Raw genomic sequence first — 12013 nt, 5'->3', positions numbered from 1 at the left:
AAATGTAAGCAGATTCTTAGGACCCTATATTAGCTATCCATTTCTAAAATATCCATTAGGTATCATTCTTTTTTTCTTTTTTTAATGGGGGAAGGCAGGGCAGTTGGGGTTAAGTGACTTGCCCAGGGTCACACAGCTAAGTGTGTCAAGTGTCTGAGGTCACATTTGAACTCACGTCCTTCTGACTCCAGGGCTGGTGCTCTAGTCACTGTGCCTCCTAGCTGCCCCCATTGGATATCATTCTGAGATGGCATCAAGCCATGGTATTTGTCAGTTCTTGAATTATATGTGGAGATTTTTTCAATTCTGAAAACATTAATGTGACTAATTGGAAGCCATTATTGCCCTTAAATCAAACAGTGAAGGCATATATTTGTGAATGGTTTTAGTTTGTCTCTTGATAACATATTTGATTCTTTTTAAAAAAAAAAGGTATTGAATACCTTTATGCTTTAATCCTGCATTGTATTTATTGCTTGCTACAGTGAGATGCTATCCCAGATATATCATTATACACAAAATGTACTCATACACATTACTGCCTTACTAGTTTTAAATTCTATACTAATTCTCAATTGAATAATATAGATTTAGTAACAGTATACATGCCACTGAGTAGTTTACTGTTACAGTTTTAAAAATTTCAGATGAATGTAATTTCCTGGCATATAATGTTTTAAGTTTTTGGATTATGTTCAGTATTAAAATAACATTATAGTTCACATTTGCATATTACTTTACACTTGACTAAGTTCTTTTTAGATATTCAGTCATTTGATTCAACTTTAGTTGTTAAATGTCTTTTATATGCATAGCACCTTGTCAGGTAAATAAAGGGGATTAATAAGACATGGTCTCTTCCTTCATGAAGTTAACAATGTATAAGGAGCTAAGACATCTATAAGGTGAATAACAATAATGATGCTTTAAAAATAATGGCTAATATTTATATAGAACTTGCTATGTGCTGGCAGCTAGACACTTTGTGAAATGAAATTATTATCTAATCTGGTCTCCCAGTAACCCAGGAAGATAGGTGCTGTTATTATCCCCATTTTACAATTGAGAAAACTGAGGCAAACAATTAAAATGACTTGCCCAGGGTCTCAATATAAGTTTCTGAGGCCAGATATGAACTCAGGTCTTCTTCCCTCTTGGCCCAGCTCTGTTTGCACTGTGGTGCCACCTTGCTGCCAAAATTTGAGGCTGGTGAAGAAAACTAAGGCCTGCAAAAAGCCAAGGTTTGTTGAAGCTATATAGGGTAAAGAAAAGTACAGTTTAAGTACAGTTTTTGGGAACTGGGAGAACTCAGGTGGTTATGATGGTCTGAAAGTAGAAGAGAGAGTTCAGGACTAGAAATAAAGATTTGGGGGTCATCGGTACACACATGATATATAAGAATTGATAAAATTGTCAGGGGAAAAATTGTAAAGTTGAAAGAGAACCAGAGACAAATTTAGAAAATATTTGTAATAAAGTTAGGAAGAGGAGCCAGGAAAGGAGGAAAAATAGTCATAAATGTAATGAGAGAACCAAGAGAATAACCCCAGTCCAGAAAGAGGGAAGTAGTCAACAGTGTCAAGCTTCAGACGTAGATGACTGAGAAAATGTCTTTGGATTTGACACTATAGAGGTCAGGATTCTTTGACAAGTGGGAAGGAATAAAAAATAAATGAAGATCATGAGAAGCTTTGAATGGAGTAGAACTCACTGTGTGGTTTCAATATTGATGAAGGAAGAGGCTAAGTCAACAGGTGCTGCTTAATGTATGGGTATTGGGGCAAACTGTGGAGGAGGGGGGAAGTTGCTTTGCAGAATGAGGAGGGAAATCAATGAGAATTGAATCACCTTTCTAAAAAGCTTTGATAGATTTATGAGTGAAAACAGCACACATTTGGGACTGTCCAGTGAAACCCAATAGTCTGGAAATTGGTAGAGACTACCAAGAGTAAGTTTAGGAAGGTTAGGGTATGTGAAATTCTAGGTTTGAGGACTAGTTAATCATTAAAATAACTGACCATTTTAGTCAAGGCAAATTCTAAAGAAAAGTTAAGTCAGAATTAAGAAGGTATCCAAGCAAATTTTGATCTATTAAAAGACATATGGCCTAGACTGTCAAGCTCTGGAAGATTATAGTGATAATTAATGACTAATTATATGAAAATACAATATTTGTAAAAAGGTATTGAGAGTAGATCAGAATCGTAAGGGGTTAGACTGAATGAGACTCCTAGATTCCCCAGAATGTTAAAACAGAAAGGGATTTTAGTGATTACTTAATCTAACACACATTATTACTCTTTCCCCACCACTGCTCCACCCTTCTTTATAGATGAGGAAAAATATACTCAGAAGTTGTGACTTACCTAATGTAGCAGAGTTGGTAAGTCAGAGCTAGAACTAAAATGCAGATCACCTGACTCCAGGTTCAGTGTTCTCTCTGTTACAGAGCCAGCCACAGAGGAAAAGCCTGTCCATTCAGCTAAAGACTGGGATTTAAGAAATCATCTTGTACTAGCCAGAGCATTCCTTGAGACAGATTGGAAGCTTGGAAGGTCCAGGTTTTAGTTAGGATATATCTACTTTAAGGAAAAAAGGAAATAGAGTAATGGTTGCCAATGATTTAGAGATGAAAACTAATATTTGGCTCCCAGGACAAAATAAAAAAAGGCAAGTAGGTAGAAAGAACCTATTTTGATCAGTCAATAATAATTATTAATTCCTCAAGCTCCATGCTCAGTGCTGGAGATACAAAGGCAAAAGGCAATCCTGTCTCCCAAGGACCTCACTTTCTAATGGGGAGACAGAATGCAAACAGCTCTGTGTAAGCTACATGCTGGACAGATTGAAAATAATCAACAGAGAGAAGGCATGAGAATTGTGGAGGCTTGAGAAAGACTTCTTGCTGAAGGTGGGATTTTAGCCATCCACTGTGTCCTACATTATCAAATGTTGAAGGAAAAATCAGGGAAGCTGACACATGGAGTAGAGGCCTTTCATTCAGATGGTCAGAGCACTATGGGATTTGGGGTTGGGAGGAACGTTTTAGTGAACACTGAGCGAACTCTCTTTATTGATTGACAAAAACCAAAGATGACTGAGCAGTTAGTTAATACTTGTGATTTTAAGCAGTAAGCTAACTGAGATTTCAATCTAGGTTCTGACTCCAAATCAGTTTTTTCTACTGACACTTTTCTAATATAGAAATATCTTTCTCCCAGTCCAGAAATACAAATGTTAGAAGAATTCCAATGGGCAGGCAGGGAAGCCTTTATAGTTTTATATCAGTTTGGAAGGAAGAATATATATGCCTATTATCAGGAAGGCTTTGGTGGATTTATTCTCAATCTTTAGTCAAGCGTGATTTGTGTTAGAAGTAAAATTCCCTTAAAACTAATACCATCACAAACAAGAAAGTTATTTCCTTATTCCACAATAACAGTGCTTTTATCTAGTTAAAAATTACCATTTATCTGTAATAAATAATTGAACAAGTGAAACAAATGTGTTTTTCAGCCCTGGGTAGGTAGTAGCCACTCTCTGATGATACCTAAATGTGTTTTGTTTGTCCTTTGGACCAGAGAAAGTGAAGACTTAATAGTTCTATGGTTCTTAGCATTATGTAATAAAATAATTGCCCTTGAATATCTTTCTTCTGCAGCCATCAGAAAACTACTCTATATCTAAGTAAACATCTTTGTGATGTCTTAGTATGTTGGAATTAAAATATTTTGTAACCCACTTTTACAGAGTTTTCCATCCGACGAAGGCTGGCCATTTGCAAAATACCTTGGAGCATGTGGAAGAATGGTGGCTGTAAATTATGTTGGAGAAGAATTATGGAGCTACTTCAATGCACCCTGGGAAAAACGTGTCGATTTGGCTTGGCAGTTAATGGAAATTGCGGAGCAGCTTACCAACAATGACTTTGAATTTGCACTCTACCTCCTAGATGTCAGTTTTGACAACTTTGCAGTTGGTCCTAGAGATGGGAAGGTGATCATTGTAGATGCAGAAAATGTTTTGGTTGCAGACAAAAGATTAATTAGACAAAGTAAGTACTTTTAATTTTCTTTCTCCGTTTCTAACAAATTCAGTTTGATAGACATAAAACAATTTTCCCAATTTTTGTGTGGTTAGTTATGACTCCTTAAGTTAAGAGCCATTCTTCCTCTTTCTTACCTTTTTTATTTGTCTAAGATCAGAGGTTTCAAGCATGCGTGGTCTCATGCAGCCCACAGCACTCTGAATGCTGGTGAAACCAGATTAAAATGTAATTGAGAAATATTTAACAAAAGGAATAAAAATAAAATAAAACAGATGTTAATATGTGGTTTTCTAAGTCAATATGTTGCCCTCCTTTAATTTGACACCACTGCTCTAAGAAGACTAAAATGGGTACCTGCCTATCGTTGACCCTACATATATTTGTATTACTAAGCAATGCTTCCTCTCTCATATATAAACCTGTGTTCATTCTTACATACTAATGTATTTATATTCTTGAACAGACCTTTTTTTTTTGAAGAAGTGTAATCATATCTTCATCTGTATAAATGCAGAATTAAATTTCAGAGAGAAATTCACCAAACTCATGTTCAGAAGTTAGAAGAAAGCATCCTAGCTCTGCATCTATGGGCAAGTCATTTTTGACCTCTTCGAGGCTCTATAAAATGAAGGGCTTGCATTTGAAGATCTCCGAGTCCCTTTGAATTTGTGCCATTCAGTGCTACTGTGACATGCAGGTGCCAGAGCCTCCTTTCATAGAAGCTGTTTCTTGTCGATCTATATTACCTTTTTCATTGCTGACATTTCCCGTGGCCCAGTGAGTCATTCTAGGAGCTACAGTCCTCATCCTGGAACCCCACATTTTTCATGCGTGCATCTTAGTGCTCCTAATCCCCCAACAGGACAAATAGGAAAAGAGACTTTTGAAGGCAAAAATTGTTTTCCAGAATTGTTTAAGAAAGAAAATTGAAGGGAAGCTTGATGGTGTGGTGCCTTGAGAAATGTACTACATAATTTTAAAATGCTACTAAATATCCCCATCCAAGGTATTATGGATCCTATTTCCTAAGTATTAATTTATAACAAGAGGAAACCTTGGAGCAATTCCTTCATTTTACAAAGAGAGAGAGACCCAGAGGAGCCAAGTGTTTTGCCCAGGGCTTCGTACATGGCAGATCCAGAGTTCAAACTCTGCTTCTCTGAGAGCAAATTCATTGATCTTACCGTGATTCCTACCATATTCAAACATGTTTAATTGAACCTTCTTCATGCAACACCCCATGAAACCTTATTGCCACTATGTTTAATTTTTGTTATCATTTGATTAATCTTGACTTTTTCTGAGTAGTGTGTTTTGGATAGATGCCATCTTCCCCCCTGCCCCAATCCTTAGCTCAAACTTCCCATGTGTGTCACTATTTATATAAATGCAAACTTTTCGCATAAAATTAATACAGTCATTGAAACTATTTTAAAACTGTTTTCTATAATCTCTGCCATTTAATTTTAAATTCAACATTTAAAACTCTTCATGTAGCTTTAAAGTACTGAGTAAATCTTCAATTCTTTGAAAAGACATACACATGTGAGCATATATATTGTGTATGTATGTGTATATGTGTGTGTATATCTCCCAGTAATAATAACAAGTTTTTATTTTACAAGGAATTCTTGCTCATAATTAGGTTGTTTCAAGACCAGATTTAGAAAGTCTTATAAAATACCCAATTATTTGAATTAAATCTAGCCTATCAGATAGTACTTCTGTGTGACCCATGAAACAGAAAAGAGGCTAGGTTTTCCATGTTCAATAACACCATAAGATCAAGTTCTGATTTGCAAGATACATGTCTTCATTTTTAATAATTGCCTAAGAACATTAAAATTAATAATTATAGCTGCCAGTAGTGATCTGAGAATAATTTGTTTCTGCCCTTCTTTGCCTTTTTGCCCTTCCCTTTCAGGAAATTCCCTCCTTAGTTGAGACTTAGGGGTATCAACATTGACAAATCCAGAACGTTGTGTGGCAGTCTTTGATAGCAGTGACTCTAGCCCTATTGGCACTTAGCTCTCTGGAGAATGGTTTTTAAAAAGGTGGTCAGATTCTGTTACCATTAGTAGAGTATAGCTTCAATGAGGATTAAAATAGTCAAGGTTTGTGTGTGTATGTATATGTGTGTTACATACCTGTGTGTGCATGTGTGTATTATATATGTATCTATATGTATAAATGTATGCATGGATATGCCTGTGCCATGCATGTATATACATGTGCATACATATATGTTTATTGTATGTGATGTAGATGTGTGTGTGGAGAAAGATATCTATAGATGAATAAAAATATCTATTACCTCGATATAAAAGATTTTTTTCTATGAAGACATATGTATATATATACATATATATGTGTATACATGCATGCATGTATATACATACATATTCGTGCATATCAAGGCAGCTTGGTCTTGTCCTTAACCATTCTGGAAAGCAGTTTTGAATTATGATAAAAAGATTAACATGTTCATAGCCTTTGACTTGGAGATGCCACTAGTAGGCATAGGATGTCAAAGACAGAAAGAAACGTCTCATACACACACAAATATTTATAGTAGCATTATTTCTAGTAGCAAAGAACTAGAAACAAAGTAGATGGCTACTGATTGAGGAATGGCTAAACAAATTTTGGTACATGAATGTAATGTGATACTGTAATATAAGAAGGGATTATGAAGAATGTTAAGAAACATGGAAAAAAAGAAACATGGGAAAACTTATGAAATCATGCAAAATGGAGAATCAAGAAAACAATATACAATGACTACAAAACTATGAATAGTTTTGTAGATAGAATACAGAATAGAAACAGAGTCTATGAAATCAAAAGAAGAGATAAGACCACATCTCCTTCCCTTCTTTGACAAGGTGGGAGATTATGAATGTTAAATACTGCCCATAATGTTGGACTTGGTTGATGTGTTACAAAATAGTTTTGCTAAACTTTTGTTTTTGTTCTTAATTTCCTTCTTATGACCCTCTGGAACAAAAGAGGAGGGAGCATATATTGGGAAATGGAGGTGATGTAATGATACTAGAGGTTTAATTTTTTAAAATGTATTCGCCTGGAGTTTTACAAATTTCTTCAAATGAATTTTTAATTGAAAAGCAAGAGAGAGTAAGAAATCTGCCAATATTGAGAATAGCTCCAGTTTAGAGATGCCCAGAAATTCATAGGAAGCAAAAGCTAAGGAGCAATGAAAAATACGTAAATTGCCAAGTTTGGATAAGAAAGGATGTGAACCAGGGAGCTTAATGCACAGAGACAAAACTGAGCTTACAGAAATAACTGAAACTTGGTGAGGTGAGACTAGTGACTGAAATTGCCTTGTAGGTGGGGATAGCTTATTTGAAGGAGCAGAATTGGTACTGGGCAGAATGGTGGACATAATTGTCATTGAATATTAAAGAGTTTATAAATTCATGAGAGGAAATTTAGGACCCAGACAAGTGGAACATGAGGGAGAACGTTTTTAGTGGAAGATCTATGGAGGCAGAATCAGAAATGATATATGTCATCATTGGTATATACTTCAGATAACTTGTACAGAATCAAAGAAATAGATGGAGTTTGGGAAATGGATCACAAGTGTGGCAAAAAAAACTTCAGATATCCAGTCATCTTGTTTTTTGGGAGGTTTGTTTGTTTTTTCAGCCAAAAGCTAATATGCTAATTTTTCTTTTGCTACCATTAATACTGTTATCTTCCAAGAGAGGTGGAGGAAACTATGAGGGAAATTGTTATTCTGGGTCTGATTCTAAACAAGAAGGAGCAGGTTACTGTAGGAGAAATGATGGTAACCTTGGAGGACAGTGACTGCTCTGTCTTAGAATTTGTGATAGAGAAGGAAAGGAAAACTTGTCCCATTTTGACATGTGACCTCAATTTTGTGGAGTGCAGCTTTCAAAATGTTCAGTAACTGAATATCTAGGATCTCATGGCTTAAAATTCTGCAAGTATATCATATTTAGGAATGGAATTCCGACAGCACAAAGAATTACAAGGAAGTTGGGGTGGGGGAGGGTTGTCTAAAGAAACTAGTCTGGATACACACAGAATTTTTACTACAGAAATGTGGTACTGTACTTTTAATAATAGTGTCTGGATCAGTAAAGACCAAAATGAGCTGAATCGGGTTGCTAGAGCTAACTCCAAAATGTATAACTAACCATTTGGGTTTCCTCTTTCTGCTTATAAAACTTTAATTAAATACGTATCTAGCTGTCTATAAATGTACACATTTTCTTGCCTGTTCTAGAATAGAAGCCACATTCTTCACTATATGTTACCTGCACTTGATTATCTAAAAATATTATGTGAAATAGTGAAATTCCTTGGATTTAGAATTAAGTGTTTGATAACATTTCATAGTATGTTTTCCTCTTCTTTCTTTCACAGATAAACCTGAAAACTGGGATGTATGGTATGAAAGCAAGTTTGATGACTGTGATAAAGAAGCTTGCTTATCATTTTCAAAAGAAATTCTTTGTTCTCGTGCCACTGTGGATCACAATTACTATGCTATTTGTCAGAACCTCTTGTCTAGACATGCCACCTGGCGTGGTACTTCTGGAGGACTACTTCATGACCCACCAGGCGAGATTGCCAAAGATGGCCGATTGGAGGCCTTGCTTGATGAGTGTGCCCACCCAAAGAAGCGATTTGGCCGATTCCAAGCTGCAAAAGAACTGCGGGAGTATTTAGCACAATTAAGTAACAATGGGAGGTAGTCCATGCCAATTTTCTTCCCTCTTTTTTCCCTTTGACTAGCACTGGCTAAAACTGAAGATATCACTCTATGGGGAGAAATGAAATTTGCAAGTTACCTTCAAAAGATAAATTTAATCTAGTAAATATACTATGTTAACATTCATCAAATGTGGCATTTCAAAGATAATATGATGCTTCTCTGCAAACAAATGTATATCTGTCTTATGAAGATTTGAGCTACCATCGACTTTCTCCCCTGAATATCTGAGGGATGGATCAGCAATTGTAAAGCTATTGGAGGTATCTGATAGCTTAATTGGCTTGTGTATCAAAGGGTGCTTGACATAACCTGCATTAGTATCACAATTTTGTGAAGCTCTTGCATTTACTTGGAAAGTCAAGTTAGAATGGCCTGTTTTATAGGCCTCTTTTCCTCCTGATAGGTGGGAGTTTTTTTTTCTTCTACTTTATGTTCACCTTATTAAATTTATATACATGCAGCTAAATGTAGGTGTTGCATTTTTTTTTTTTTAATTTAACTGGTTTTCATTCATTGCTGTGTGGTTCATATTTACTATGAGGGCAGGATTCCCACGTTTACTGTCTTTCAACTGGATATTATGTATATGCCAGTTGCTTTTTGGTTTTTAAACATTCTAAATATGTTAGGAACTTCTTATTTCTTTCTTGTAGTTCTGTCGTTGCAGCTTTCAAAAGAACGCTTCAGGTCAATTAGTAGTTATCCAGATTTCTACCCACTATGCCAATAAGTATAACTGAGCAGGGAGTTCTTGGCATATGTTTCAAAATGTCTAAGTTAGATTGACTAGAGGCTTTAAGAAAAGCTTAGTAGGAAGCTACATTTTAAGATCTGCTTTTGGCAGGGGAGGGGAAAACCCTGAAATTTTGTTTTTATAAAGGTGAATTGGTACATTGGAGTAAATAAAGCATATGCCAAAGAAACATTAGTCCCTAGGCTAGATTTTAAAAAGCATTTTCGAGTTCTTTAGCCTGACTAACCCTAGATTCATTAGCCTCCTAGCTGTTTTATTTTTAAGATGTAAATTTTCTTCATTCCTTAACTTTTGGTAACTGATTGCAAAGTTATTCTAGGGCTGTACATTTTAGGGTAATTTTGGTCATTTGTATTTTGTTTTTGTGCACGCAAGCAAGTGCTCGCGCGCGCGCGTGTGTGTGTGTGTGTGTGTGTGTGTGTGTGTGTGTGTGTGTGTGTGTGTGTATTTCCCCAAGTTAACAAGATCATTTAAGTTTATCAGTGTTTAATGTTTACCTAGTTCAGGAGTAGTAGGCAGGAGGGACTGATGTAAATTTTTACTCCAAGGAAGACTGAACTTGAGTGTATGGTTTGGGCTATTCAGCCAATCTGCCTACTCTCTCAACTATGGTATTCATTGCTCATATGCAAGGATGATAGCTCCTTATATCACAGATGATAATGCTGTGTGGGTCATTTAAGACTGATAATCATGCTGTAAGTTGCCTACCGTCAGTGTAGGTAATTTTAGCTCATTTCTGTTTACAGTACAATTTAGTACAGTGTCTGATATAAGATTGACCTTATTCTAAATAAAAAAAAGTGATTGAAATATGCACAACCAAAATAACTTTCTTGAAAATCACAAGAGCTTGGTTTTTGCATTTTTAAACAATTATCAATAGAGCTATAATAATAATGAAACCAGTAGCCACTGTGTTTTTTACAGTAGCAAAAGCATGGAATTAAACCAAAATTATGGCTTCATGATGGATTATTTTGAGTACTGTATTGGAAATTTCTTTCAAACCAAATTAAGATTTTTTTTTCCTTTTTAAAGAGCAGGGTGAAATAGAGTTGATAGTTCTGAAAATTTATTTAAACATGAGAAATTAGATTATATTTGCCAAATATGAAATGTGTATAGATCATGCAAGTCATTTAGAGTTTGTTTTTTTAAATGTCATAATCTAGCTCTATGAAACATTTTTTAATTGGATAAAATAATTTAAAAGCTGGTTTTGCAAATTCTAAAAGGTTTTGTTATAAGTAAATTTACTTTTATCTATGGCAGACATTTATCCATACTCAACACTTTGAAAAGCCTTCAAGTAACAGCTACATTCTTGAAACAAAGCACCTTTTTTTATTTGAACACATTCATATCACAAACCTTAGAATACCAGTGAAAATCAGGAACAAAAGACCTTGACCTGACATTGAAATTGATGTTCATTTTACTTTTTTCTCCATGTTTGATTTGAATGTGTGGTTACTGAATGGTATGAGAACACTGCCTGCAATGATCAGTAGTAAAGGTAGTTTTTCATAACTGCCATTTTTCCCTTTTAAATTTGTTGTGGAACTTAGTTCCTTTGAAATAGGCTGATAAAGCAGATTATGGAAAGAAATTGGAATTTTAAAACTATAGGGAACAACTTGTATGTGAAAAGCAATAAATATTTTGTTCAATTTGCACCTATCAGATATTTATTATACAACAGCAGTTTATATTTTTAACCATTGCCCATTAATAGACAAACTCGGTAAAATATTTTTGAATGAGACATTTGGGATTTGTATGTGCATTAAAATTGTCTTTTGTACTGTAAGTTACTGTTTAATTTCAATATTTTACCAGAACTGTCTCCCTGTGCCTTTATATTACAAAGTTGTTTCTACAACTTTTAATGATCTTAATAAAGAATACTTTATGAATCTCACCTTTTTGAAGCTCATTATTGTCTGTATTAAATTTGGTTTGAGTAAAAATAAACTTTTATTGAACTGTACAGTGAGTAGGGGTCAGAGTTGTATCTGCTATGCAAGCAAGAAATTTAAGGTGAACTTTTTAAAAATAATTACAATTTCGTTCATTATTTGCTTCTGTACTTTGACTATTTTAAATTGCCTCTTGCTAATCATTAAAAATATATGCTATAAACAATGAGGAAGAATTCAGGCACCTTTCTTTTTACTAACATGTCCAGAACTTCAGTCCTGTATATTAGTTAAATTATATTTCTTTATAATGGAGGCTAGGGTGTCTTATGCCCCTGTTGAGAGCTAGGAAGTTTGAGGGAATTCCCCAAAGTTTGGGGAGATAATGAAAAACTTAATTTTAGTCTTTTATATGTCTTTCAAAAACAGGTTCATAATCTATTAAGAGTTGTAAGGAATGTAAAACAATCTAGTCTAACTCCCTCATTTTTCTAATGAGGAACCTGCCACCTATAGAGATT

At 34.9% G+C, this 12013-nt stretch overlaps 1 protein-coding gene across 2 annotated transcripts in view; it reads left to right on the top strand.

Annotated features, from left to right (window-relative positions):
• DIPK2A (divergent protein kinase domain 2A) overlaps positions 1–11494 on the top strand; it is a 36567-nt gene extending 25073 nt beyond the window's left edge. For both annotated transcript variants that reach the window (XM_036756159.1, XM_036756160.1), the window contains exons 2-3: positions 3751–4054; positions 8465–11494. In XM_036756159.1, coding sequence (XP_036612054.1) covers positions 3751–4054; positions 8465–8796 — 636 coding nt within the window. In that variant the 3' untranslated portion in view covers positions 8797–11494. The remainder of the gene's footprint in view (positions 1–3750; positions 4055–8464) is intronic.
• Positions 11495–12013: the final 519 nt, after the last annotated feature.

This window comes from Trichosurus vulpecula, chromosome 4 (assembly GCF_011100635.1).
Source record: "Trichosurus vulpecula isolate mTriVul1 chromosome 4, mTriVul1.pri, whole genome shotgun sequence".
Lineage (NCBI taxonomy): Eukaryota > Metazoa > Chordata > Mammalia > Diprotodontia > Phalangeridae > Trichosurus > Trichosurus vulpecula.
Note: the sequence above shows the minus strand (reverse complement) of the source record. Positions and strands in the feature narration are given on the sequence as shown.